The sequence below is a fragment of the Nerophis lumbriciformis genome, linkage group LG03 (assembly GCF_033978685.3).
Source record: "Nerophis lumbriciformis linkage group LG03, RoL_Nlum_v2.1, whole genome shotgun sequence".
Classification (NCBI taxonomy): Eukaryota; Metazoa; Chordata; class Actinopteri; order Syngnathiformes; family Syngnathidae; genus Nerophis; species Nerophis lumbriciformis.
In genome coordinates this window covers 64,653,826-64,681,212 of record NC_084550.2, presented here as the reverse complement: position 1 = coordinate 64,681,212, position 27,387 = coordinate 64,653,826, and the positions used below count along the sequence as shown (strand labels likewise).

Below are 27,387 nucleotides of genomic sequence, written 5' to 3'. Positions count from 1 at the left end.
CCAAGACAAGCAGAACATAGAGCGAACTAGCAGTCCTAATGTTTGCTTCTTGGTAATGTTTGCTTCTTGGTCGGCAGGACCGTGGAATATATTGATCCAAGCAGGGCAAATACAATCTTACAGCTAAAAGGACTGTTATCTGATCAATTATACAACATAGTACAGTACTTTACAACCACTTCATCACTGATAGATAGATTCTATATTTCACATGTTAAAATAATGTGCCTGGTTTTTTTTTTCTTCTCCTTTGGAAGAATATATCAGAAGTGCTTTCATAGCGTGTTCCCTCAAGAGACTCGTATCTTTTTTTTCCCTTTCCTTCCCCAGATTGATCAAGTCATTAATGTCACTACTTTATTATTTGACAGCTTAAGTGTAACCACCTCTGGAAGTGATACACGTCGATGTTAAATGATATGCATGTTCATTATCAGGCTCCGCCCGGGGCCGAGTGTAATTAAACGCTTTGACTATTCAGTCCTTTGAAATCCTTTCGTGGAGTCAAAGCCACGCAGGAAACGGTTCTTAGTCGCTCTTGTTGTTGTTTGTGCTCACTTCAGTTTGTCGAAAAGTGCCTCACATTTTCTGTAAACATTACTTTGAGTTGATTTCCAGTCTTACAGGAGGAGGACGAATCATATGGCCCCATTCTTTGCGCTTTACCTGACACGTGAAACGTGACAAATTTTCTGTAAACATTACTTTGAGTTGATTTCCAGTCTTACAGGAGGAGGACGAATCATATGGCCCCATTCTTTGCGCTTTACCTGACACATGAAACGTGACAAAATTGGGACTATCCACTTCAAGTGTTGAATATCTTAAGGTAGCAGTATAAAGGAAAAATAATTGTGTTTCTTTGTGTCCATTAAACGTATCCTATTGCGTTTACAATCCGCAAAGTACGCGGAAAATACTGTCGAAACATGAAGTGAAGTGAATTATATTTATATAGCGCTTTTCTCTAGTGACTCAAAGCGCTTTACATAGTGAAAACCCAATATCTAAGTTACATTTAAACCAGTGTGGGTGGCACTGGGAGCAGGTGGGTAAAGTGTCTTGCCCAAGGACACAAAGGTAGTGACTAGGATGGTGGAAGCGGGGATCGAACCTGGAACCCTCAAGTTGCTGGCACGGCCACTCTACCAACCGAGCTATACCGCCCCAAAAAACATCACAACGTGCCGGAATTTCAGTCGGACGTTTCGATTATTTCCGTAGATTCGGGGTCAGAGGACGTTACTGGGGGCAAGGCTGACCATATTATTAGGTCAGTCATACTGGAAATACACGCAAATGTGATAGAAATGTGCGGTTTATCATTCACAATAATTACAGTCGTGCTCATAAGTTTACATACCCTGGGAGAATTTATGATTTCTTGGCCATTCTTCAGAGAATATGGATGATAACACAAAAACCTTTCTTCCACTCATGCTTAATGGTTGTTATTTATTGGCAAACAACTGTGTTTACTCTTTTTAAATCAAAATGACAAAAGAAAGTACCCAAATGACTTTGTTCCAGAAGTTTTGAGGCTCGTCTCTGTGCTGTTTGGCGTAATGTAAGCGGGATACTTTGTGACATTTGCGCAGAAATGGCTTTCTTCTGGCAACTCGACCATGCAGCCCATTTTTCTTCAAACATGTAATCACTCGACCATGCAGCCCATTTTTCTTATTGTGCATCTTGAAAAAGCCACACCACATTTTTTCCGAGAGTCCTGTATTCCAGCTGAAGTTATTTGTGGATTTTTCTTTGCATCTCGAACAATTTTCCTGGCAGCTGTGGCTGAAATCTTTGCTGGGCTACCTGAATCCCTCATTTTCCACTTCTTAATCAGCGTTTGAACACTGCTGATTGGCATTCTCAATTCCTTGGATATCTTTTTATACCCCTTTCCTGTTTTATGCAGTTCAATTACCTTTTCTCGCAGATCCTTTGACAATTTTTTTTTGCCTTCCCCATGACTCAGAATCCAGAAACATCTGTGCAGCACTGGATGAAAGATGCAATCTTTTTATACCCTTTTCCTGTTTTATGCAGTTCAATTACCTTTTCTCGCAGATCCTTTGACAATTAGTTTTGCCTTCCCCATGACTCAGAATCCAGAAACATCTGTGCAGCACTGGATGAAAGATGCAATGGTCTGTCAGAAGCCCAGAAACTCACTGACCTTTTATACACACATTAATTAAAAACATACAGGTCACAGGTGAGGATTGGTACCTTGATTAGCCATTCAAACCTGTTTGTGTCAACTGTTGTGCAGATCAAAGTCACTGGGGTATGTAAACTTTTGATCAGGGTCATTTGGGTACTTTCTTTTGTCATTTTGATTTAAAAATAGTAAACCCTGTTGTTTGCCAATAAATAGCTTCACACAACCATTAAGCATGAGTGGAAGAAAGGTTATTGTGTTATCATTCATATTCTCTGAAGAATGGCCAAGAAATCATAAATCCTCCCAGGGTATGTAAACTTATGACTTTATGTTACCTTGGCTAAATAGCTACCAATTGAGTCAACAGATCAAGGGTCCTCTTTACGCCCGTAAAACCTTCTAAGGAACCACCAACAGTATAAGCGCTAATGCCATTTTAGCAGCGCATAGATAGCAGTGAGCTAATGCGAGCTTACACTCTTATTGTTGACACACTGAGCCGGCGGCTGCTTCTGCTTGGTCTCAAAATTGCTAAAAGTAAGTTCTAGATTATAATTTGTGCATCTCTCACCTGCTGGTAGATAAATGTGGCCATGGACCGACAGGCTGGTCGAGATTGTGAAAAAGACGCTAGTTGCGACAAGTATTTTTAACCCTTTGTGATGATTGTGATTGAATCTTCATCTAAACGAAATTATGCGAGAGTCCCGTCGGTCGGCGTCCCAGCGAGAGTGTTTGTTTTATTATGGTTAGTTTGTATATTTAGCACCTAGCAGTGATGCTAATGCTACAGTAAAGCTACATCCGTTTAGCACTCGGCTCATCCTCTTTGTATTCGGGCTCAAAAACATAAAGTTCCGGATCATAAGTAATCGTTGTTGGCTCTCGCAAAGTTTGCTTAATTGGCATTGTTGTTGATGGGGAAGGGATCTGTGGTTCCTCCTCTACGTCACGTGCTCATTTATTCTCAAAATGGCTCGAGAATCGAGAACATGTTTTATCATATCTATTTATTTGTAAACATTGTAAGTATTTAGGTGTCATAAATCAGATATATATGATAATAGTTTCACCTACTCAGTGGCCTAGTGGTTCGAGTGTCCGCCCTGAGATCGGTAGGTTGTGAGTTCAAACCCCGGCCAAGTCATACCAAAGACTATAAAAATGGGACCCATTACTTCCCTGCTTGGCACTCGGCATCAAGGGTTGGAATTGGGGGTTAAATCACCAAAAATGATTCCCGGGCGCGGCCACCACTGCTGCCTACTGCTCCCCTCACCTCTCAGGGGGTGATCAAGGGTGATGGGTCAAATGCAGAGAATAATTTCGCCACACCTAGTGTGTGTGTGTGTGACAATCATTGGTACTTTAACTTTAAATAGAGGCAACTTGTTTTTACACTTTACTGCTACTTTAAATTGTGTTTTGTGGCGTTATCAACTTTGACCACAGCGTCAGTTGCGATTTAGAGTGGTGCTTTCCATCATTTTCAGCAGAATGCATTGCAAAACGACGAACCTCCCGCGTGAGATCCACTCAAGAAGGGGGCCATATGAGTCCTTCCCCTACAATATGTCCTTTGAATGAATGTTCACTTCATCGATTTCTGTTTTTGTCCCTCTTTTTATTTCAAGAAGCTGCTAGGAAATGTCGCCTCAAGTCCTCCTCCGTCCAGGCGGGCGTTTCAGTTAGACAAGGCGTCCAGTCCCAGCGAGGCGGCGTGCTGCTTGGCCCTTAGCCGCAGGTTCTCGATGCTGGTGGTCTTGCTGTTGTGGCCGCTCAGGCCGCCGGCGGCGGCGGACGCCTGCAGCAGCGGGCTGCTCCACACCTGCTGGGCGTGGTGGGACAGCGACTGGTAGTATGACTGGCAGGGCAGCGTGCCCAGAGGCGCGGGCGGCATGTTGACGTTCATGCCCAGGTAGGGGAGTGACGAGGGGGCGGCCAGGTCAAAAGCGGGGTAGTGCACCAGGTTGTTGGTGGCGGCCATGTGCTGGCGGAACTGCTCCTGCAGGCGGAACAGGCTCAGGGGGGAGGACGAGTAGGAGTGGTTCTGGGGGAGCGGACCGCCGGCGGCCAGGCCACTGCTGGACGAAGACGGGGTCACGGACGGAGAGATGCAAGGTGAGTCTGCAAAGAGAAAAAAAAATCACATTTTAGGTCATGTAATGTAGAGATCGTGTTTGTCTTAACTTTGTGACTTGAGGGCTGCATTGGGCTGAAAAACATTGGCTGGGGGCCGAAAGTGAAGTAACTCTATATATGTATATGTGTGTATGTATATATATATATATATGTATATATATATATATATATGTATATATATGTATATATATGTATATATATATATATATATATATATATATATATATATATATATATATATATATATATATATATATATGTATATATGTATGTATATTAAAGAAAGTACCAATGATTGTTACACACACACACTAGGTGTGATGAAATTTCATGTCATCTGCTGGTGTCGGTCCACTCTGTTTCCTGAGATCCAGGGTCAACGCAGCCGTCTACCAGCAAGTTTTAGAGCACTTCATGCTTCCTGCTGCTGACCTGCTCTATGGAGATGGAGATTTCAAGTTCCAACAGGACTTGGCGCCTGCACACAGCGCAAAATCTACCCGTGCCTGGTTTACGGACCATGGTATTTCTGTTCTAAATTGGCCCGCCAACTCCCCTGACCTTAGCCCCATAGAAAATCTGTGGGGTATTGTGAAAAGGAAGATGCAGAATACCAGACCCAAAAACGCAGAAGAGTTGAAGGCCACTATCAGAGCAACCTGGGCTCTCATAACACCTGAGCAGTGCCAGAAACTCATCGACTCCATGCCACGCCGCATTAGCGCAGTAATTGAGGCAAAAGGAGCTCCAACCAAGTATTGAGTACCGTATTGTACATGCTCATATTTTTCATTTTCATACTTTTCAGTTGGCCAACATTTCTAAAAATCCCTTTTTTGTATTAGCCTTAAGTAATATTCTAATTTTGTGACACATGGAATTTTGGATTTTCATTTGTTGCCACTTCAAATCATCAAAATTAAATGAAATAAACATTTGAATGCATCAGTCTGTGTGCAATGAATAAATATAATGTACAAGTTACACCTTTTGAATGCAATTACTGAAATAAATCAAGTTTTTCAAAATATTCTAATTTACTGGCTTTTACCTGTGTATATATATATATATACGTATATATATATATATATATATGCATAAACACTCCACATACTGTACATTAATAATGTACAGTATGTATTTGCAGATTAATCACACAATTGATTTTGACCACACATACTTCTTTACCATAACCACAGAAATCATCAGCGAAAAAGGACTTCGACTGATGTGCTCGTTGGCAAATTGTACTTACAAATAGACTCTGACTGGACTTTGGATCAAACTGGTACCAATATTTGAGCAAATAAATGACATGCCACAAAAATGTTCCTGTATAACATTCTAACAAGAAAATTGTTAGGGGTCTTTTTTTTTTTTTTTAAAGTAAATTTAGATTATGCAAGCAAGAAATAACCTGTGATTATTCAATGAATGTAAATTCAAAGTGTGATTAAACAGATTTTTAAAAGTATTATTTGACATGTCTATTAGTAATGTATTATTAGTGGCAGCAGCCATGAATGAATGAATGTATGGGAAATACTTGGGAGTATAGTAGTTTGGCTGTGTATTCCCTTTTGTCCTTTTTTGTAACGATGAGGCAAGAATCTAAATTTCAAGCATAAAACAGAAGTACATTTTTGATCTGATCCAAATTAGGACCTCAAAACAACTTTTATTCAAACAATATTTGACCAAATGTATTACTTGGGAGGTAGAATTTGATCAGCCTTGACTGTGGCGGCGTCCTACCTGCTTTAGGGCTGAGTCTCTTGTAAGGGGACGAGTCGTCGCCCGGTGTCATGGCTCCCTCGCTCTGCATCTCCTCCGGCTGCAGACATTTACTCTCGTCCTCTTTATCGGTGGCGTTGTCCTCCGTGGCAGACTCGCTGCCGGACTGCTCCGCCGACGTGACGTTGACTTCCATGTGGAGCGGTAGCGGGCGTACCACGGGACCCTCTGCCGTCTCCAGGGATGTGGAGGAGGAGGAGGAGGACGGTGGCGGCTGGGAGTCAGGCGGGGTGTTGCTGGAGGTGGTGGAGGGCGGGCCGTCGTCCTTCTCGGAGCCTCCTTCACCTGTGGGCTCCTTCTGCTTCTGCAGCTGCTCCTTCTGGAGGCTGCGCTGCTTCTTACGGAACTTGGCCCTGCGGTTCTTGAACCAGACCTACAGAGACATGTTGGGCGTTGGTGAGTGCTCAGTGCTTTGGAAGTTTCAACCCATTTTGATACCAGGAGTATCCAAACTACGGTTCAATTAGGCCCGCGAGACGTCACAAGTAGAATAAGGAATGTGGCCCACGGAGTGGCTTCAACTTCATTTGAAATATCTGACAGTGTAATCACTACATGTTTGTCGCCATCGTGTGAGTAATTCAGGTTAATCACCATGGATTTTACATTGAAGTGTCCACAGCACAGCATTTACATATATGACCCAATCCAAACAACCTTTCCCACTCATGATGCGAATGAATCAACACAAAAAGTCACCACACAACCTGCTCACTGAACTTTGTGGATAACATTTAAAAAAAAATGTCCAAACACAACACATAATTCATCCATTACAATGCATGATGGGAAAAATGCAAAACATTCTCCGCACTTATCCATGTTTGTCTGCATTTTAGATGCTTGATATTTCTGATTGATTGATTGCAAAACTTTAAGGAGGTCGTCACAGAAGTAAACAAGGTTGGAGTCCAACTTTCACACACTCTTAATATCCAATTAAATATCCATTAAATTATTATAATGTGTGCGTGTCTGTGCATGTGTGTGTGTATATAGTTGTGTGTATTTATATATATGTATGTATGTATATATAATATAAATGTATATATATATATATATATATGTATAAAATATATATGTACAGTATGTATATATACATGTATACACATGTATATATATATATACATATGTGTATGTATATACGTACATAACTGTATATATATTTATGTGTGCATGTATATATATATATATATATATATGTATATATATATATACATATGTGTATGTATATATGTACATAACTGTATATATATTTATGTGTGCATGTATATATATATATATATATATATATATATATATATCCATCCATCCATCCATCTTCTTCCGCTTATCCGAGGTCGGGTCGCGGGGGCAGCAGCCTAAGCAGGGAAGCCCAGACTTCCCTCTCCCCAGCCACTTCGTCCAGCTCCTCCCGGTGGATCCCGAGGCGTTCCCAGGCCAGCCGGGAGACATAGTCTTCCCAACGTGTCCTGGGTCTTCCCCGTGGCCTCCTACCGGTCGGACGTGCCCGAAACACCTCCCGAGGGAGGCGTTCGGGTGGCATCCTGACCAGATGCCCGAACCACCTCATCTGGCTCCTCTCGATATGGAGGAGCAGCGGCTTTACTTTGAGCTCCCCCCGGATGGCAGAGCTTCTCACCCTATCTCTAAGGGAGAGCCCCGCCACCCGGCGGAGGAAACTCATTTCGGCCGCTTGTACCCGTGATCTTGTCCTTTCGGTCATGACCCAAAGCTCATGACCATAGGTGAGGATGGGAACGTAGATCGACCGGTAAATCGAGAGCTTTGCCTTCTGGCTCAGCTCCTTCTTCACCACAACGGATCGATACAGCGTCCGCATTACTGAAGACGCCGCACCGATCCGCCTGTCGATCTCACGATCCACTCTTCCCTCACTCGTGAACAAGACTCCGAGGTACTTGAACTCCTCCACTTGGGGCAAGATCTCCTCCCCAACCCGGAGATGGCACTCCACCCTTTTCCGGGCGAGAACCATGGACTCGGATTTGGAGGTGCTGATTCTCATCCCAGTCGCTTCACACTCGGCTGCGAACCGATCCAGTGAGAGCTGAAGATCTTGGCCAGATGAAGCCATCAGGACCACATCATCTGCAAAAAGCAGAGACCTAATCCTGCAGCCACCAAACCAGATACCCTCAACGCCCTGACTGCGCCTAGAAATTCTGTCCATAAAGGTTATGAACAGAATCGGTGACAAAGGGCAGCCCTGGCGGAGTCCAACCCTCACTGGAAACGTGTCCGACTTACTGCCGGCAATGCGGACCAAGCTCTGACACCGATTATACAGAGAGCGAACCGCCACAATAAGACAGTCCGTTACCCCATACTCTCTGAGCACTCCCCACAGGACTTCCCGGGGTACACGGTCGAATGCCTTCTCCAAGTCCACAAAGCACATGTAGACTGGTTGGGCAAACTCCCATGCACCCTCAAGGACCCTGCCGAGAGTATAGAGCTGGTCCACAGTTCCACGACCAGGACGAAAACCACACTGTTCCTCCTGAATCCGAGGTTCGACTATCCAGCGTAGCCTCCTCTCCAGTACACCTGAATAGACCTTACCGGGAAGGCTGAGGAGTGTGATCCCACGATAGTTGGAACACACCCTCCGGTTCCCCTTCTTAAAGAGAGGAACCACCACCCCGGTCTGCCAATCCAGAGGTACCGCCCCCGATGTCCACGCGATGTTGCAGAGTCTTGTCAACCAAGACAGCCCCACAGCATCCAGAGCCTTAAGGAACTCCGGGCGGATCTCATCCACCCCCGGGGCCTTGCCACCGAGGAGCTTTTTAACTACCTCGGCAACCTCAGCCCCAGAAATAGGAGAGCCCACCACAGATTCCCCAGGCCCTGCTTCCTCATAGGAAGACGTGCTGGTAGGATTGAGGAGGTCTTCGAAGTATTCTCTCCACCGATCCACAACATCCGCAGTCGAGGTCAACAGAGCACCATCCCCACCATACACGGTGTTGACACTGCACTGCTTCCCCTTCCTGAGGCGGCGGATGGTGGTCCAGAATTGCTTCGAAGCCGTCCGGAAGTCTTTTTCCATGGCCTCACCGAACTCCTCCCATGTCCGAGTTTTTGCCTCCGCGACCGCTGAAGCCGCACACCGCTTGGCCTGTCGGTACCTGTCTGCTGCGTCAGGAGTCCCATGAGCCAAAAGAACCCGATAGGACTCCTTCTTCAGCTTGACGGCATCCCTCACCGCCGGTGTCCACCAACGGGTTCTAGGATTACCGCCACGACAGGCACCAACTACCCTGCGGCCACAGCTCCAATCGGCCGCCCCGACAACAGAGGTACGGAACATCGTCCACTCGGACTCAATGTCCAGCGCCTCCCTCGTGACATGTTCAAAGTTCTTCCGGAGGTGGGAATTGAAACTCTCTCTGACAGGAGACTCTGCTAGACGTTCCCAGCAAACCCTCACAATGCGTTTGGGCCTGCCAGGTCTGTCCGGCATCCTCCCCCACCATCGCAGCCAACTCACCACCAGGTGGTGATCGGTAGAAAGCTCCGCCCCTCTCTTCACCCGAGTGTCCAAAACATGAGGCCGCAAATCCGATGACACAACTACAAAGTCGATCATGGAACTGCGGCCTAGGGTGTCCTGGTGCCAAGTGCACATATGGACACCCTTATGTTTGAACATGGTGTTTGTTATTGACAATCCGTGACGAGCACAAAAGTCCAATAACAAAACACCACTCGGGTTCAGATCCGGGCGGCCATTCTTCCCAATCACGCCTCTCCAGGTTTCACTGTCGTTGCCAACATGAGCGTTGAAGTCCCCCAGTAGAACGAGGGAATCACCCGGGGGAGCACTCTCCAGTACTCCCTCGAGTGAATCCAAAAAGGGTGGGTAATCTGAACTGCCGTTGGGCGCGTAAGCGCAAACAACAGTCAGGACCCGTCCCCCCACCCGAAGGCGGAGGGAGGCTACCCTCTCGTCCACCGGGTTGAACTCCAACGTGCAGGCTTTGAGCCGAGGGGCAACAAGAATTGCCACCCCAGCCCGTCGCCTCTCATTGCTGGCAACGCCAGAGTGGAAGAGAGTCCAGCCCCTGTCAAGAGAACTGGTTCCAGAGCCCTTGCTGTGCGTCGAAGTGAGTCCGACTATATCCAGCCGGAACTTCTCCACCTCACGCACTAGCTCAGGCTCCTTCCCCCCCAGCGAGGTGACGTTCCACGTCCCAAGAGCTAGCTTCTGTAGCCGAGGATCGGACCGCCAAGTGCCCTGCCTTCGGCTTCCGCCCAGCTCACATCGCACCCGACCTCTATGACCCCTGCTATGGGTGGTGAGCCCATTGGAGGGGGGACCCACGTTGCCTCTTCGGGCTGTGCCCGGCCGGGCCCCATGGGGACAGGCCCGGCCACCAGGCGCTCGCCATCGTGCCACACCTCCGGGCCTGGCTCCAGAGGAGGGCCCCGGTGACCCGCGTCCGGGCGAGGGAAATCTGGGTTCCTTGTTCGTGTTCTTCATAGAGGTCTTCGAGCTGCTCTTTGTCTGATCCCTCACCTAGGACCAGTTTGCCTTGGGAGACCCTACCAGGGGGCATAGAAGCCCCCGGACAACATAGCTCCTAGGATCATTGGGACACGCAAACTCCTCTACCACGTTAAGGTGGCAGCTCAGAGAGGAGTATATATATATATATATATATATATATATATATATATATATATATATATATATACACACACGTGTATATATATATACATGTATATACATATATGTATGTACCGTATTTTTCGGAGTATAAGTCGCACCGGAGTATAAGTCGCACCTGCCGAAAATGCATAATAAAGAAGGAAAAAAAGATATATAAGTCGCACTGTATGTATGGCCAAACTATGAAAAAAACTGTGACTTATAGTCCGAGAAATACGGTATATGTATGTGTGTATATATGTATATACATATATTTTTGTATATACATATATGTATGTGTATAAAGACTGTATTTATATACATATATATGTATGTATGTATACAAGTATGTATGTAAATACATATGTATACTATATATGTATGTAAGTATATATATATATATATATATATATATATATATATATATATATATACATACACATAAATGTATATATATATATTTATGTGTGTATCTATATATATTTATATATATACATATGTGTATACAGTATATATACATGTATATGCATATATGTATGTGTATATATGTATATACATATATTTTTGTGTATAAATATGTATATACATATATGTATGTGTATATAGACTGTATTTATATACATATATATGTATGTATGTATATAAAACATATGTATACTATATATGTATGTAAGTATATATATATATATATATATATAAATATATATATATACACATACACATAAATGTATATATATATTTATGTGTGTATGTATATATATGTATATATATACATATGTGTATACAGTATATATACATGTATATGCATATATTTATGTGTGTATATATGTATATACATATATTTTTGTGTATAAATATGTATATACATATATGTATGTGTATATAGACTGTATTTATATACATATATATATGTATGTATGTATATCTGTATGTATGTAAATATATATGTATACTATATATATATGTATGTAAATATATATGTATACTATATATATGTATGTAAGTATATATATATATATATATATATATATGTTACTTTACATATATATGTATGTAAGTATATATATATATACATATATATATATATATATATAAGTAACAAATATATATATATATATATATATATATATATATATATATATATATATATATATATATATATATATATATATATATATATATATATATATATATATATTACTTTACATGCAGTCAGCTTTCGGCCCCTGGACAGATTTTTTCATCCCAATGTGGCCCTCAAGTCCAAAGGTTTGGACACCCCTGGTGTGCACTCATGTGTCTCCTTGATGTAATATGAGATCAAATCGTTATTATACAGTAACCTGTTAATTAAAGGGAGGCTGCAGTAGCCATCATGTGTTAGCATAGTTCTTACATATAACACACTGCCATGCTGTCTAAGGTTAAAGTCCTCGTCATGGACCACACTGACCTGCACTCGGGCCTCAGGCAGGTTGGTGCACATGGCCAGCCGCTCCCGCATCACCACATCGGGGTAGTGGGTCTTCTGGAAGGTTTTCTCCAGAGCCTCCAGCTGCTGGGCGGTGAAGGCCGTGCGGCTCCGACGTTGTTTGCGGTGCTGAGAGCCGTAGCGAGCCTCCAGGATGATGTCTTGAAATGCGCAGCCGTTGGAAGAGAAAACACGGCGAGTTTTATTGAAAGCAGACTTTGGTGAGTTCTTATATCAAGGCAGAGGCAGGTTGGTTTGCACAGTACGGGAACTTGTGCACTTAGCATTTGAGTGCACAAGTTTGTTCATCAAGTAGCACTTCAGAAAACACTCGTACCAAAATGGTGACCAACATTAAAATACAGTAGGATAGTAGGCCTAAGTATTCATTAAAAACAAGGCAGAGGTTTTATTTATCAAGTATATTTCATATTTTTGGCCACTGTAACATTACACACACAGTAACACTGTGTTTGAATATTTAATATTTTGCTGCCAATGGAACTGGTGCTTTAAATGGGACAATGAAAAAGGAGGATTACCTCCAAATTCTTCAGGACAACCTAAAATCCTCAGCCCGGAGGTTGGGTCTTGGGCGCAGTTGGGTGTTCCAACAGGACAATGACCCCAAACACACGTCAAAAGTGGTAAAGGAATGGCTAAATCCGGCTACAATTAAAGTTTTAGAATGGCCTTCCCAAAGTCCTGAATTAAACGTGTGGACAATGCTGAAGAAACAAGTCCATGTCAGAAAACCAACAAATTTAGCTGAACTGCACCAATTTTGTCAAGAGGAGTGGTCAAAAATTCAAGCAGAAGCTTGTGGATGGCTACCAAAAGCGCCTTATTGCAGTGAAACTTGCCAAGGGACATGTAAGCAAATATTAACATTGCTGTATGTATACTTTTGACCCAGCAGATTTGCTCACATTTTCAGTAGACCCATAATAAATTCATGAATGTTTTTTGTGACCAACAAGTATGTGCTCCAATCACTCTATCACAAAAAAATAAGAGTTGTAGAAAGTATTGGAAACTCAAGACAGCCATGAAATTATGTTCTTTACAAGTGTATGTCAACTTTTGATCGCGACTGTATATATATATATATATATACACTAATCTTTTTCCAATATAATTCATAATAAAAGTATCATTAGATTATACATATATAAAACAGCAATTGCAGACCTTATTTGTTTAATTACTGGCAATGAAAATGAGTCACTCAGTATTCTAACACACTATATGGATATTTTCAGCTATTTGGAGACACTACATAGAATTGAATATGAATACGGTAACAATTCAGTGCAGAACAATGCCATTATTTGTTTCCCCTTGAGTATATTTAATTTTCCTGAGGGAACTCTCCTGAAGGAATCAATAAAGTACTATCTATCTATATGTATATACACTGTATATATATGTATATATGTATTTAAAAGTTAAGTTAAAGTACCCATGATTGTCACACACACACTAGGTGTGGCGAAATTATTCTTTGCATTTGACCCATCATGTATGTATATATATATATATATATATATATATATATATATATATATATATATATATATATATATATATATATATATACATACGTATATATAAATATATATATATAAATATATGTGTGTATATATATATAAATATATGTGTGTGTATATATATATATATATATATATATATATATATACACACATATATATATATACACACACATTATATATAAATACGTATATATAAATATATATATATATATAAATATATGTGTGTATATATATATAAATATATGTGTGTATATATATATATACAGTATATATACACACATATATATATATACACACACATTATATATATATATATATATATATATACATATATATATATACATTATATACATATACACATATATATATATATATATATATATATATATATATATATATATATATATATATATATATATATATTAGGGCTGCAACAACTCATTGATTAAATCGATTAAAATCGAAAAGCGATTAATTTAGTCATCGATTCGTTGGATCTATGCTTTGCGCATGCGCAGAGGCAATTTCAAAAAATATATATTTATTTATTGTTTTTTATAAACCTTTATTTATAAACTGCAACATGTACAAACAGCTGAGAAACAATAATCAAAATAAGTATGGTGCCAGTATGCTGTTTTTTTCCCACACACACACGTGTTTTTCCCCACCAATTTTATTAAAGGTCTCAGTGATCTAGTTAGTTCCTATAATGATATACACTATCTGTAATAACTAAAGTATCAAAAGTATCGCTATTTTGATTTGGGAATCGATATTATTATAAAGATTTGGAATCGGCGCTATCGAGATTTCAGTATCGATCTTCACATCACTATCTAAAATGTTTCCGTATGACATTAAAACTGCATTCATATCTAAACTTTGGGCTTAACTTTTTGAAGTTAATTTAAATCACGATTAATCCAAATTCAAAATTGTAACTAATCTGATTAAACATTATTAAGAATTGACTGGAAAACTTTTTTTTTTTTTTACAATGCTTGTTTTATTTCATTCTTGAAAGGTCAAACAAAAAACTATCAACATTTAAAATAAATAATGAAGGAAACCTATTATAATATCTGCCCCCTATTCAAAGTTACATTTGTTGTTCAACACACAAGACCATGTACATTCAGAACTAACATGGACTTTTTTTTTTACTCCAAATCCCATCGTTTCATTATCATAATGTTACTTTTTTTTTTTTTTTAATACTTAGTTTTTTTCACGGTCAAGATTGTTCTATAAACACCTTTGATTGAAAGATCCAATAAACACACCTTGTGTGTGTGTGTGTGTGTGTGTGTGTGTGTGTGTCTTCTGGCAATGCTTACTTAATGGGGACATCGCTCTGTTTACACAGTCACCTTTAGGGGACCTCTGACGGTATGGGGACAAAAAATATTTTTAAATGATAGTCAGATCCATTCTGAAGATGCCTAAGTGATTTTTAAGCTTTGGCCTATAAAACATGTTTACTGGTTAGTTTGAGTGTGAGACATTTGCACAGCAGCCCCCTCATCGGGCTATAGCTGGTACATTTAAGTGGTGAAACTTCCTATAAGAGGACAGCTGTAGTGCTGTATTCTGAGGATCATGTCATATTTAATTTGAACTTTTTCATTTTTATTTATTAATTTTTTTTAAATGGTCCTCGGTAGTCATGTACAAATTTGTGTGAATTATGCAAAATGATTTAAATTGGGTCCCCATGTACCATATTAACTCTTTTTCCCCAGGGTCCCCAGTAAGAATGATCAGAGATCCAGAGATTTGAGCTAACTGGGCAGTGATCATTTTACACCATTTTTTTTATGCCTCCACAACCTGTAGAAAGGGTGGTCCCCACAAGTCATGATCAAAAACTTGGTCCCCGTTCTAAAAGATAACCAGTAGGTGTGTGTGGGTGTGTTTGTGTGTGTGGGTGTGTGTGTGTGAGTGTGCGCGCACACTCAAGTACCTGCTAGTCTCTCTGCCAGCGTGAGCGCGTGCACGGAGGGCCGGTAGTCGGGCGCGTGCTGCGCCTGTTGCGCCGCCTGCTGGTGGAGGTTGTACATGGCGCTGAGGGAGTTCATGGCGTGCAGGGAGTAGCCGTTCACGCCGTAGTGTTGCATGCTGGGAGCAGAGAGCAGAAGATGAGCACGTGACAGACGGCTCACTGCGCCCACAAGGCCCCCGGCTGTTCGTGTTTGGCCCCCAACAAAGGTGTTATCCATTAACATCCAATTATCGCTCTGCTCATTCCATTAATTATACAAAGGACTTTTAATTGGGGTAATTACCACTCATTCCCACGATGGAGCGTGACGGATGCTTTATTCATGAGTGTGATCCCACAAGAAAAACATCCTAATAGGAACATCGTTAAAAAAGGGATTTGTTCGGGATTATTTTTTAATAGTGATTAATTAAAGTGACGCTGTCCTATTTTATTGTAGACTATATTTAAAATCTAAATCTCATTAAAGGCCTGCAGGAACAGGAACATTCCTTCATGGAATATCTCACACACAAAGTTGTTAGATAAGTATTAATTAGTAAGAAATACTTATCTATGTATTAATTAGATATGTATTAGTAAAGACTTAATTAGATAAGTATTAGTAAAGACTGATTAGATATGTATTAGTAAGAACTTAATTAGATATCAATTAATTACTAAGGACGTGATTAGATGTGTATTAGTAAGGACTTAATTAGATATCAATTAATTAGTAAGGACGTGATTATATATGTATTAGTAAGGACTTAATTAGATATCAATTAATTAGTAAGGACGTGATTAGATATGTATTAGTAAGGACTTATTAGATAAGTATTAGTAAGGACTGATTAGATATGTATTAGTAAGGGCGTGATTAGATATGTATTAATTAGTAAGGACGTGATAAGATAAGTATTAGTAAGGACTGAATAGATATGTATTAGTAAAGACGTGATTAGATATGTATTAGTAAGGACTGATTAGATATGTATTAGTAAGGACTGATTAGATAGGTATTAGTAAGGACTGATTAGATACGTATTAGTAAGGACTGATTAGATAAGTATTAATAAGGATTGATTAGATAAGTATTAGTAAGGATGTGATTAGATAAGTATTAGTAAAGACGTGATTAGATATGTATTAGTAAGGACTGATTAGATATGTATTAGTAAGGACTGATTAGATATGTATTAGTAAGGGCGTGATTAGATATGTATTAATTAGTAAGGACGTGATAAGATAAGTATTAGTAAGGACTGATTAGATATGTATTAGTAAAGACGTGATTAGATATGTATTAGTAAGGACTGATTAGATATGTATTAGTAAGGACTGATTAGATAGGTATTAGTAAGGACTGATTAGATATGTATTAGTAAGGACTGATTAGATAAGTATTAATAAGGATTGATTAGATAAGTATTAGTAAGGATGTGATTAGATAAGTATTAGTAAAGACGTGATTAGATATGTATTAGTAAGGACTGATTAGATATGTATTAGTAAGGACTGATTAGATATGTATTAGTAAGGACTTATTACATAAGTATTAATAAGGATTGATTAGATAAGTATTATTAAGGACTGATTAGATATGTATTAGTAAGGACGTGGCCCTGCGATGAGGTGGCAACTTGTCCAGGGTGTACCCCGCCTTTCGCCCGAATGCAGCTGAGATAGGCTCCAGCACCCTCGCGACCCCGAACGGGACAAGCAGTAAAAAATGGATGGATGGATGATGGAGAGTAAGGACGTGATTAGATATGTATTAGTAAGGACTGATTAGGTAAGTATTAGTAAGGACTGATTAGATATGTATTAGTAAGGACGTGATAAGGACTGATTAGATAAGTATTGGTAAGGACGTGATTAGATATGCATTAGTAAGGACTGATTAGATATGTATTAGTAAGGACTGATTAGATATGTATTAGTAAGGACTGATTAGATATGTATTAGTAAGGACTGATTAGATATGTATTAGTAAGGACTGATTAGATATGTATTAGTAAGGACGTGATAAGGACTGATTAGATAAGTATTAGTAAGGACGTGATTAGATATGTATTAGTAAGGACTGATTAGATATGTATTAGTAAGGACTGATTAGACATGTATTAGTAAGGACTGATTAGATATGTATTAGTAAGGACTGATTAGATATGTATTAGTAAGTACTGTTGCTGTTGCTGATTGGAGCTGTGGCTGCAAGGTGGTTGGTGCCTGCCATGGCGGTAATCCCAGAACTTGCTGGTGGACACCAGCGGTAAGGGATGCCGTCAAGCTGAAGAAAGAGTTTTATCGGGTCCTTTTGGCTCATGGGACTCCGGAGGCAGCGGACAGGTACCGACAGGCCAAGCAGTGTGCAGCTTCAGCGGTCGCCGAGGAGAAAACTCGGACATGGGAGGAGTTCAGGGAAGCCATAAAAACGACTTCCAGGCGGCTTTGAAGTGATTCTGGACTACCATTTTCCGCCTCAGGAAGGGGAAGCAGTGCACTGTAACTGTATGGTGAGGATGGTGTGCTGCTGACATCCACGGCGAATGTTTTGGATCAGTGGAGGGAATACTTCGAAGACCTACTCAATCCCACCTACACGTCTTCCAATGAGGAAGCAGTGCCTGGGGAATCTGTGGTGGGCTCTCCCCTTTCAGGGGCTGAGGTTGCCGAGGTAGTTAAGAAACTCCTCGGTGGCAAGGCCCCCGAGGTGGAAGAGATCCACCCAGAGTTCCTTAAGGTTCTGGATGCTGTGGGGATGTCTTGGTTGACAAGACTCTGCAACATTGCGTGAACATCGGGGGTGGTACCTCTGGATTGGCAGACCGGGGTGGTGGTACCTCTCTTCAAGAAGGAGAACCGGAGGGTGTGTTCAAACTATCGTGGGATCACACTCCTCTATTTGGGTGTACTGGATAGGAGGCTACGTCGGATAGTCGAATCTCGGATTTAGGAGGAGCAGTGTGGTTTTGGTCTTTGTTGTGGAACTGTGGACCAGCTCTATACTCTTGGCAGGATCTTTGAGGGGGCATGGGAGGTTGCCCAACCAGTCTACATGTGCTTTGTGGACTTGGAGAAGGCATTCTGTGGTGAGTGCTCGGGGAGTATGGGGTATCGGACTATCTGATTGTGGCGGTCCACTCCCTGTATGATCAGTGTCAAAGCTTGATCCTCATTGCCGGCAGTAAGTCCGGCCTGTTTCCAGTGAGGGTTGGACTCCGCCAAGGCTGCCCTTTATCATTGATTCTGTTCATAACTTTTATGGACAGAATTTCTTGGCGCAGTCATGACGTTGAGCGGATCTGTTTTGGTGGCCGCAGGATTAGGCCTCTGCTTTTTGTAGAGGATGTGGTCCTAATGGCTTCATCTGGCCAGGATCTTCAGCTCTCACTCGATCGGTTCACAGCTGAGTGTGAAGCGACTCAGTTGAGAATCGGCACCTCCAAGTCCGAGTCCATGGTTCTTGCCTGGAGAAGGGGGAGTTCAAGTACCTCGGAGTCTTGTTCACAAGTGAGGGAAGAGTGGATCGTGAGATCGACAGGCGGATCGGTGCGGCATCTTAAGTAATGCGGACACTGTATCGATCCGTCGTGGTGAAGAAGGAGGAGAGCCGGAAGGAAAAGCTTTTAATTTACCGGCGATCTACATTCACAGGGTAGGGTTTTGGGTTATGACGGAAATGACAAGATCACGGGTACAACGGGCCAAAATGAGTTTCCTCCGTCAGGTGACAAGGCTCTCCCTTAGAGATAGGGTGAGAAACTCTGCCATCCGGGGGGAGCTCAAAGTAAAGCTGCTGCTCCTCCACATCGAGAGGAGCCCCATGAGGTGGTTCGGGCATCTGGTCAGGATGCCACCCAAACGCCTCCCTAGGGAGGTGTTTAGGACACGTCCGACCGGTAAGAGGCCACAGGGAAGACCCAGGAAACGTTGGGAAGACCATGTCTCCCGGCTGGCCTGGGAACGCCTCTGTGTCCCCCGGGAGAAGCTGGACGAAGTGGCTGGGGAGGGGGAAGTCTGGGCTTCCCTGCTTAGGCTGTTGCCCCCGTCACCCGACTTTGGATAGGTAGGGGAAGATGGATGGATGATTAGATATTTATTAGTAAGGACTACCGATACCAATATTTTAGTACCGGTACCAAAATTTATTTCAATACTTTTCGGTCATTTTCTAAATAAGGAGGACCACAAAAAGTGGCATTATTGGCTTTATTTTAACAAAAAATCTTAGGGTACATAAAACATATATTTATTATTGCAATCGAAGAAAAATGTTGTCCTTAAATAAAATAGTGAACATACTAGACAACTTGTCTTTTAGTAGTAAGTAAACAAACAAAGGCTCCTAATAAGTCTGCGGACGTATGCAGTAACATATTGTGTCATTTATCATTCTATTTTGTCAAAATTATGAGGGGAAAAGCTGTAAAAATTGATTATTAATCTACTTGTTCATTTACTGTTCATATCTGCTTACTTCCTGTTTCAACATGTTCTATCTACACTTCTGTTAAAGTGTAATAATCACTTATTCTTCTGTAATATCACCTATTCTTATGTTGTTTGGATACTTTACATACTACAAATGTAGGTATCAATCCGATACCAAGTAGTTACAGGATCATACATTGGTCATATTCAAAGTCCTCATGTGTCCAGGGACGTATTTCCTGAGTTTATAAACATAATAAGAATTTTTTAAAAAGGAAAAAAGATTTTGTGACGATAAAAAATGTCGCTGTATTCATAGTAGTATCGACTAAATACGCTGTTGTACTTGGTATCATTACAGTGGATGTCCACCCATGGCATTTGTTTACATTCAGGGTGCTAGCTTTCTGTATCATATCTTCCTACGGTGTGTAGTGAAGCATGTTTAGCTATTCCTCGTCCTGCAGGGATGATACTTGTAAGAAACGTACTTTATTTGTCGCCATGGAGGCGAGGATTAGTGATTTAGAAGTAGCTACAACACTGCCGACTGCGAATGGATGTTAGCCGCTAGCTAGCTAGCCATGTCTTAAATAAAGCACCTCTTCCTAAGGGCGTTTCAGTGTTATAACTTCACCTTTATCTTTAGTTTTTAGGTCAAAATGCGTCCATTCTCCCAGACACTGTGTCTGCTTGTAAGTACTCTGTGTGTGCGCGCTGCCGAACATGCTCCTCTGCTCGTAAAACCAGCAATGTCAAGACGGTCATGCCCGGGAACCGGTACTTTTCAAACAATAGTAACGTTCTTGATTCATTAGTACCGCGATACTATAGCAGTACCGGTGTACCATACAACTCTAGTAAGGGCTGATTAGATATGTATTAGTAAGGTCTGATTAGATAAGTACTAGTAAGATGGATAGTAAGGACTGATTATATATGTATTAGTAAGGACTGATTAGATAAGTATTAGTAAGATGGATTAGATAAGTATTAGTAAGGACTGGTCAGATAAGTATTAGTAAGGACAAGAGGATACATCTGCAGGCCCAACCTAGTACATCAAGTGGGACTTTTTCCCCTGCTGTTCGACAAAAACTTAAAAAACATATTCTGTCATTTTATTCAATTTAACTATCCATCCATTTTTTACCGCTTGTCCCTCTCGGGGTGGCTGGAGCCTATCCCTGCTGGATAGGCGTGGCAGGGCCAGAACACAGACACCATTTAGTGTTGTCAATCAACCTATCAGGTGCATGTATGTGGAAGTGGGAGTGGCCTATCCCCAGGTGCATGTATTTGGAGGTGGGAGGAAGCCAGAGAACCCGGAGGGAACCCATGCAGTCCCAGGGAGAACATGCAAACTCCACACAGAAAGGGATCGAACCCAGGACCTTCATACCAGCTGCCTCAATTTGACTAGAATATATATATATAATAATTTTTTTTTTGGATTATTTTAATTATTGTTATTTTCTATAAAAGTTCCTTAGAAATAATATGTCCTGTTGGTTGCACTGTCAGAGAATACAATATAATTATTATTGTGGCAAAAGCTTAAAGTGATCCACTTTGCACTGTTTTACACATGTTGTCATACAGATAAGATCACTTCTGATTACAGTTCTGTACAGTAGGCTAAATTATCATTTGAATTTTGTTTATTGTAATATTTTATATTGAGTGTTGCTATGTCAGCAAACAAAATGTATTTATGATTATTTCACATGCATGCAATATATTTGTCATGATCATGAAATGCATCAACATTTAAGTTTCTACATGTCATTTAGGTGCTATAATTATGTATAAACAGACGCCTCTTACTAAATGACAATGTATTTAATGAGAAGTTAATTTATTTCAGGAGTGAAATGTTTCAATGAGTTGGATTGCAGTTTAAACAAAATCCAGTTGGTATTAAAAGTGACCTCCTGAACATTTATTCGTTCTCTTGGACTAAGTTGCACCTCTGCATTACATGAAATATGCAAATATTGCACGATGTTGTCATTTATTGAGGTGCACGTGGCGGTGTGCACACGCTAAAATATAAGCGCACGTGCACGTTGATGACATTTTATGGAGGGATTTTGCAAAAACCGGACATGCTTTACAATATTTAAATGTACTCTATGAAAGGTGGATTATGTTTATGTGAACACTGAGAATTGTGAAGCAGTTGTTAATAAACATGTATTATGGTCATTCTACTATTGTTAATAATAAAGATATATTATGGTCATGCTATTATTGTTAATAATAAACATCTATTATGGTCATTCTATTATTGTTAATAATAAAAATATATTATGGTCATGCTATTATTGTTAATAATAAACATGTATTATGGTCATTCTATTATTGTTAATAATAAAGATATATTATGGTCATGCTATTATTGTTAATAATAAACATGTATTATGGTCATTCTATTATGGTTAATAATAAAAATATATTATAGTCATGCTATTATTGTTACTAATAAACATGTATTATGGTCATTCTATTATCATTAATAATAAACATGTATGATGGTCATTATATTATTGTTAATAATAAAAATATATTATGGTCATGTTATTATTGTTACTAATAAACATGAATTATGGTCATTCTATTATTAATAATAAACATGTATGATGGTCATTATATTATTGTTAATAATAAACATGTATTATAGTCATTCTATTATGGTTAATAATAAAAATATATTATGGTCATGCTATTAATGTTAATAATAAACATGTATTATGGTCATTCTACTATTGTTAATAATAAACATGTATTATGGTCATTCTACTATTGTTAATAATAAACATGTATTATTTATTGTCATTCCACTATTGTTAATAATAAACATGTATTATTATTGTTAATAATAATGTATGATTGTCATTATATTATTTTTAATAATAAACATGTATTACAATCATTCTATTATTGTCAATAATAAAAATATATTATGGTCATGCTATTATACCCCGAAAGGTACAAGCGGTAGAAAATGGATGGATGGATGGATGGATAAACATGTATTATAGTCATTCTATTGTTGTTAATAATAAACATGTATTATGGTCATGCTATTATTGTTAATAATACAAATGTATTATGGTCATTCCATTAGTGTTCATAATATAAATATATTATGGTGATTGTATTATTGTTAATAATAAACATGTATTGTGGTGCATGTTATAATTGTTAATAAGAAACATAATAATAAACGTATTATGTATGTATTATGGCCATTCTATTATTGTTAATAATACAAATGTATTATGGTCATTCTATTATTAATAGTGCAAATGTATTATGGTCATTCTGTTATTGTTAATGTATTATAGTCATTGTATTATTAATACAAATGTATTATGGCCATTCTATTATTGTTAATGTATTATAGTCATTGCATTATTATTAACAATACAAATGCATTATGGTAATTTTATTATTGTTAATAATAAAATGTATTATGGTGCATGCTATTATTGTAAATAATAAAATGTATTATGGCGCATGCTATTGTTAATAATAAAATGTATTATGGTGCATGCTATTGTTGTTAATAATAAAATGTATTATGGCGCATGCTATTATTGTTAATAATAAAATGTATTATGGCGCATGCTATTATTGTTAATAATAAAATGTATTATGGTGCATGCTATTATTGTAAATAATAAAATGTATTATGGCGCATGCTATTGTTAATAATAAAATGTATTATGGTGCATGCTATTGTTGTTAATAATAAAATGTATTATGGCGCATGCTATTATTGTTAATAATAAAATGTATTATGGCGCATGCTATTATTGTTAATAATAAAATGTATTATGGTGCATGCTATTATTGTTAATAATAAAATGTATTATGGTGCATGCTATTATTGTAAATAAATGTATCCTGCTGCAGAATGTGGTGGGACTATAGGTGGATTGTGCGGGACAGAAGGTGTTTAGCTGCGGGACAGAAGGTGCTTGCTAAACATTTACTTTTAGTCCCTCAAGTATTTGAGTTGAATGCCCCCCCGCCGGCCCCCCCTCCCTCCGCTCCCCTCTCTGGCGGCCCCTTATCCCATCGGCCCCGGGCAACGTTTTGGCGGAGATGTATGGCTTCTCCGCGGGTCAAAATATGCACGTTGATCCCCATTTGGCTGGCCGTCTAATGGAAGTGCAAATAGGTTTCGACTGCGGGGCCCGCCATTTATCATCACCGCTGACACGTGCGGGGAGAAGGCCTCCTGATATTTACTTATTTATTTATGGATGTTTTCAATAACTGTACATGGAACTGAGATCCACACTTGCATGCGTGCACCTGCAGACAAAACACTTATAAAGTGTGTGTGTGGCTGGGTGTGTGTGTGTCACAGGGGTCGTGGGGTGTCGTTAAGGCCCCAGGCTGCACTGCAGGGGCCCCACGCATGGCAGCTCTGCTCAATGCTTCGATTATCAAGGCGTCATTATGGAGATTGGCATACATGTACAGTGCGACTCTGCACGGATGTGACTTGATGGAGCGACACCTCAGGGGCCTCACAAGCTGCTCTTGGCCGGGGCCACTCATAGCGGGGACCCCCTTCTTTTCACCTCTTTTATAAACAATATTTGTTGTGCATGCGGAGACAAATTAGGCATATGTCAATGTCTGGTTATAGATTATTGTTATTTGTGCGATTAGCGTGAAGCTTTTTTTAAATACACACACACTAAAAAATGTTGGGTTAAAAAATAACCCAATTTTAACCCAACTGCTGGGTCAGAAAAAGGACAAACCTCTTATTTGAGTTATTTTAACTCAACATTTTGGGTTAATTTTTTTAACCCAACTTTTGCGTTGAAATATTTTACCCAAAAGTTGAGTTGTGATAACTTAATGTTGGGTTGTTCCCAACCCAAACTTTTGGGTTGAATTATTTAACCCAAAAGTTGAGTTATGCTAACTCAATGTTCATGAGATGAATCCATAGTAAAATTCCCTTAAGGAAAAAAGTAACTTTTTTATTTTTATTTTAAAAAAGCCTTTTAGCCAAAAATGCGTTACTCGTTGAAAAACAACCCAAAAATGGTTCATAATTTTGAAAAGCCAGAAATTGAGTTAAAATAATACCCAAAAATGGATTGCTATTCATAAAAACAACTCCAAAATGTAACCCAACACTAGCAACTCATAAATTGGGTTATCAAAATAACCCAGCATTTTTGTGTGTGCTTAATTTAGTATTTAAAAAACAACTAGAGAATGATTCAGTTTAATTATTTCAACTAATTTAGACTATATAACCCATAATATTAAGCCCCAAAAATGTGACACACACACTAAAAAAATGTTGGGTTAAAAAATAACCCAATTTTAACCCAACTGCTGGGTCAGAAAAAGGATGAACGCCTCATTTGAGTTATTTTAACTCAACATTTTGGGTTCATTTTTTTTCAACCCAACTTTTGCGTTGAATTAGTTAACCAAAAAAGTTGAGTTGTGATAACTTAATGTTGGGTTGTCCCCAACCCAAACTATTGGGTTGAATTATTTAACCCAAACGTTGAGTTATACTAACTCGATGATTGTAAATAATGTTCATGAGATGAATCCATGATAAAATTCCCTTCAAGAAAAAAGTAACTTTTTTATTTTAATTTCAAAAAAGCCTTTTAGCCAAAAATGCGTTAATCGTTGAAAAACAACCCAAAAATGGTTCATAATTTTGAAAACCGAGAAATTGAGTTATACCCAAAAATGGATTGCTATTCATAAAAAAACCTCCAAAATTTAACCCAACACTAGCAACTCATAAATTGGGTTATCAAAATAACCCAGCATTTTTGTGTGTGCTTAATTTAATATTTAAAAAACAACCAGAGAATGATTCAGTTTAATTATTTCAACTAATTTAGACTATATAACCCATAATATTAAGCCCCAAAAATGTGACACACACACTAAAAAAATGTTGGGTTAAAAAATAACCCAATTTTAACCCAACTGCTGGGCCAGAAAAAGGATGAACGCCTCATTTGAGTTATTTTAACTCAACATTTTGGGTTAATTTTTTTTCAACCCAACTTTTGCGTTGAATTATTTAACCCCAAAATTGAGTTGTGATAACTTAATTTTGGGTTGTTCCCAACCCAAACTATTGGGTTGAATTATTTAACCCAAACGTTGAGTTATGCTAACTCGATGATTGTAAATAATGTTCATGAGATGAATCCATAGTAAAATTCCCTTCAGGAAAAAAGTAACTTTTTTATTTTAATTTAAAAAAAGCCTTTTAGCCAAAAATGCGTTAATCGTTGAAAAATAACCCAAAAATGGTTCATAATTTTGAAAACCCAGAAATTTTGTTAAAATAATAATGGATTGCTATTCATAAAAGCAACTCCAAAATTTAACCCAAAATTGGGTTATCAAAATAACCCAGTATTTTTTGTGTGCTTAATTTTATATTTAAAAAACAACCAGAGAATGATTCAGTTTAATTATTTCAACTCATTTAGACTATATAACCCATAATATTAAGCCAAAAAAATTTGGACATTTTGTTTTATTAGACTGTTTTGTATGTAAAGTATTGTTCATTAATAAAAAATATACAACTTTATGCAACATAAATAATAATGTCATTCCTTTATAGCACAATATTATAATTAATAATTACCTTTCTTCACTGCAGGCTTTTCGGACCTAATTAAATGTTTCCAATTTGTACATTTCCGGTGTTTACAAGGATCACGTGTGCAAATAAACCCCTTTATTTTAAGTGGGCTCGTCACGTGGTTGAAAACGACTATTTTGTACGTAAAACAGTTTTAAATAACACATATTTTTGTTTTGACTGTGACTGCACAACACTTAATACTTACTGCTTCAAAATCGCTATAAATTATAATTTATTTTCACTTTAGAATATTAACATTTAAGGACAGGAAACTGTCATGTTTCTATGAAGGCAGCAGTCGACGCGTTTATGACGAAATATAATACTCTAAAAGTACTTTTTTTGTTTTGTTTACCTTGTAGCTTCAGTAGTCGTCCCAGCAAGAGTCTTGCGTGTATCCGTGGAAGAAAAAAAAAGGTCCTGGCGTGTCGCTGCGTGTCCGTGTCAAAAGTCCACAGCGAAGGGCTCCCGTCTCGCGCTTGCCGCCGCCAGCT

General features: G+C 39.1%; 1 protein-coding gene across 1 annotated transcript; it reads right to left on the bottom strand.

Annotated features, from left to right (window-relative positions):
- Positions 1-59: 59 nt before the first annotated feature.
- Positions 60-27,387, bottom strand: dmbx1a (diencephalon/mesencephalon homeobox 1a). The gene is made up of 5 exons (XM_061929812.2): positions 27,249-27,387; positions 15,772-15,926; positions 12,235-12,413; positions 6,065-6,476; positions 60-4,294 (listed from the first exon to the last, which is right to left on the bottom strand). Exons 2-5 carry the CDS (start codon positions 15,923-15,925, stop codon positions 3,852-3,854), a joined length of 1,188 nt encoding a protein of 395 aa, XP_061785796.1. The 5' UTR covers position 15,926; positions 27,249-27,387; the 3' UTR covers positions 60-3,851.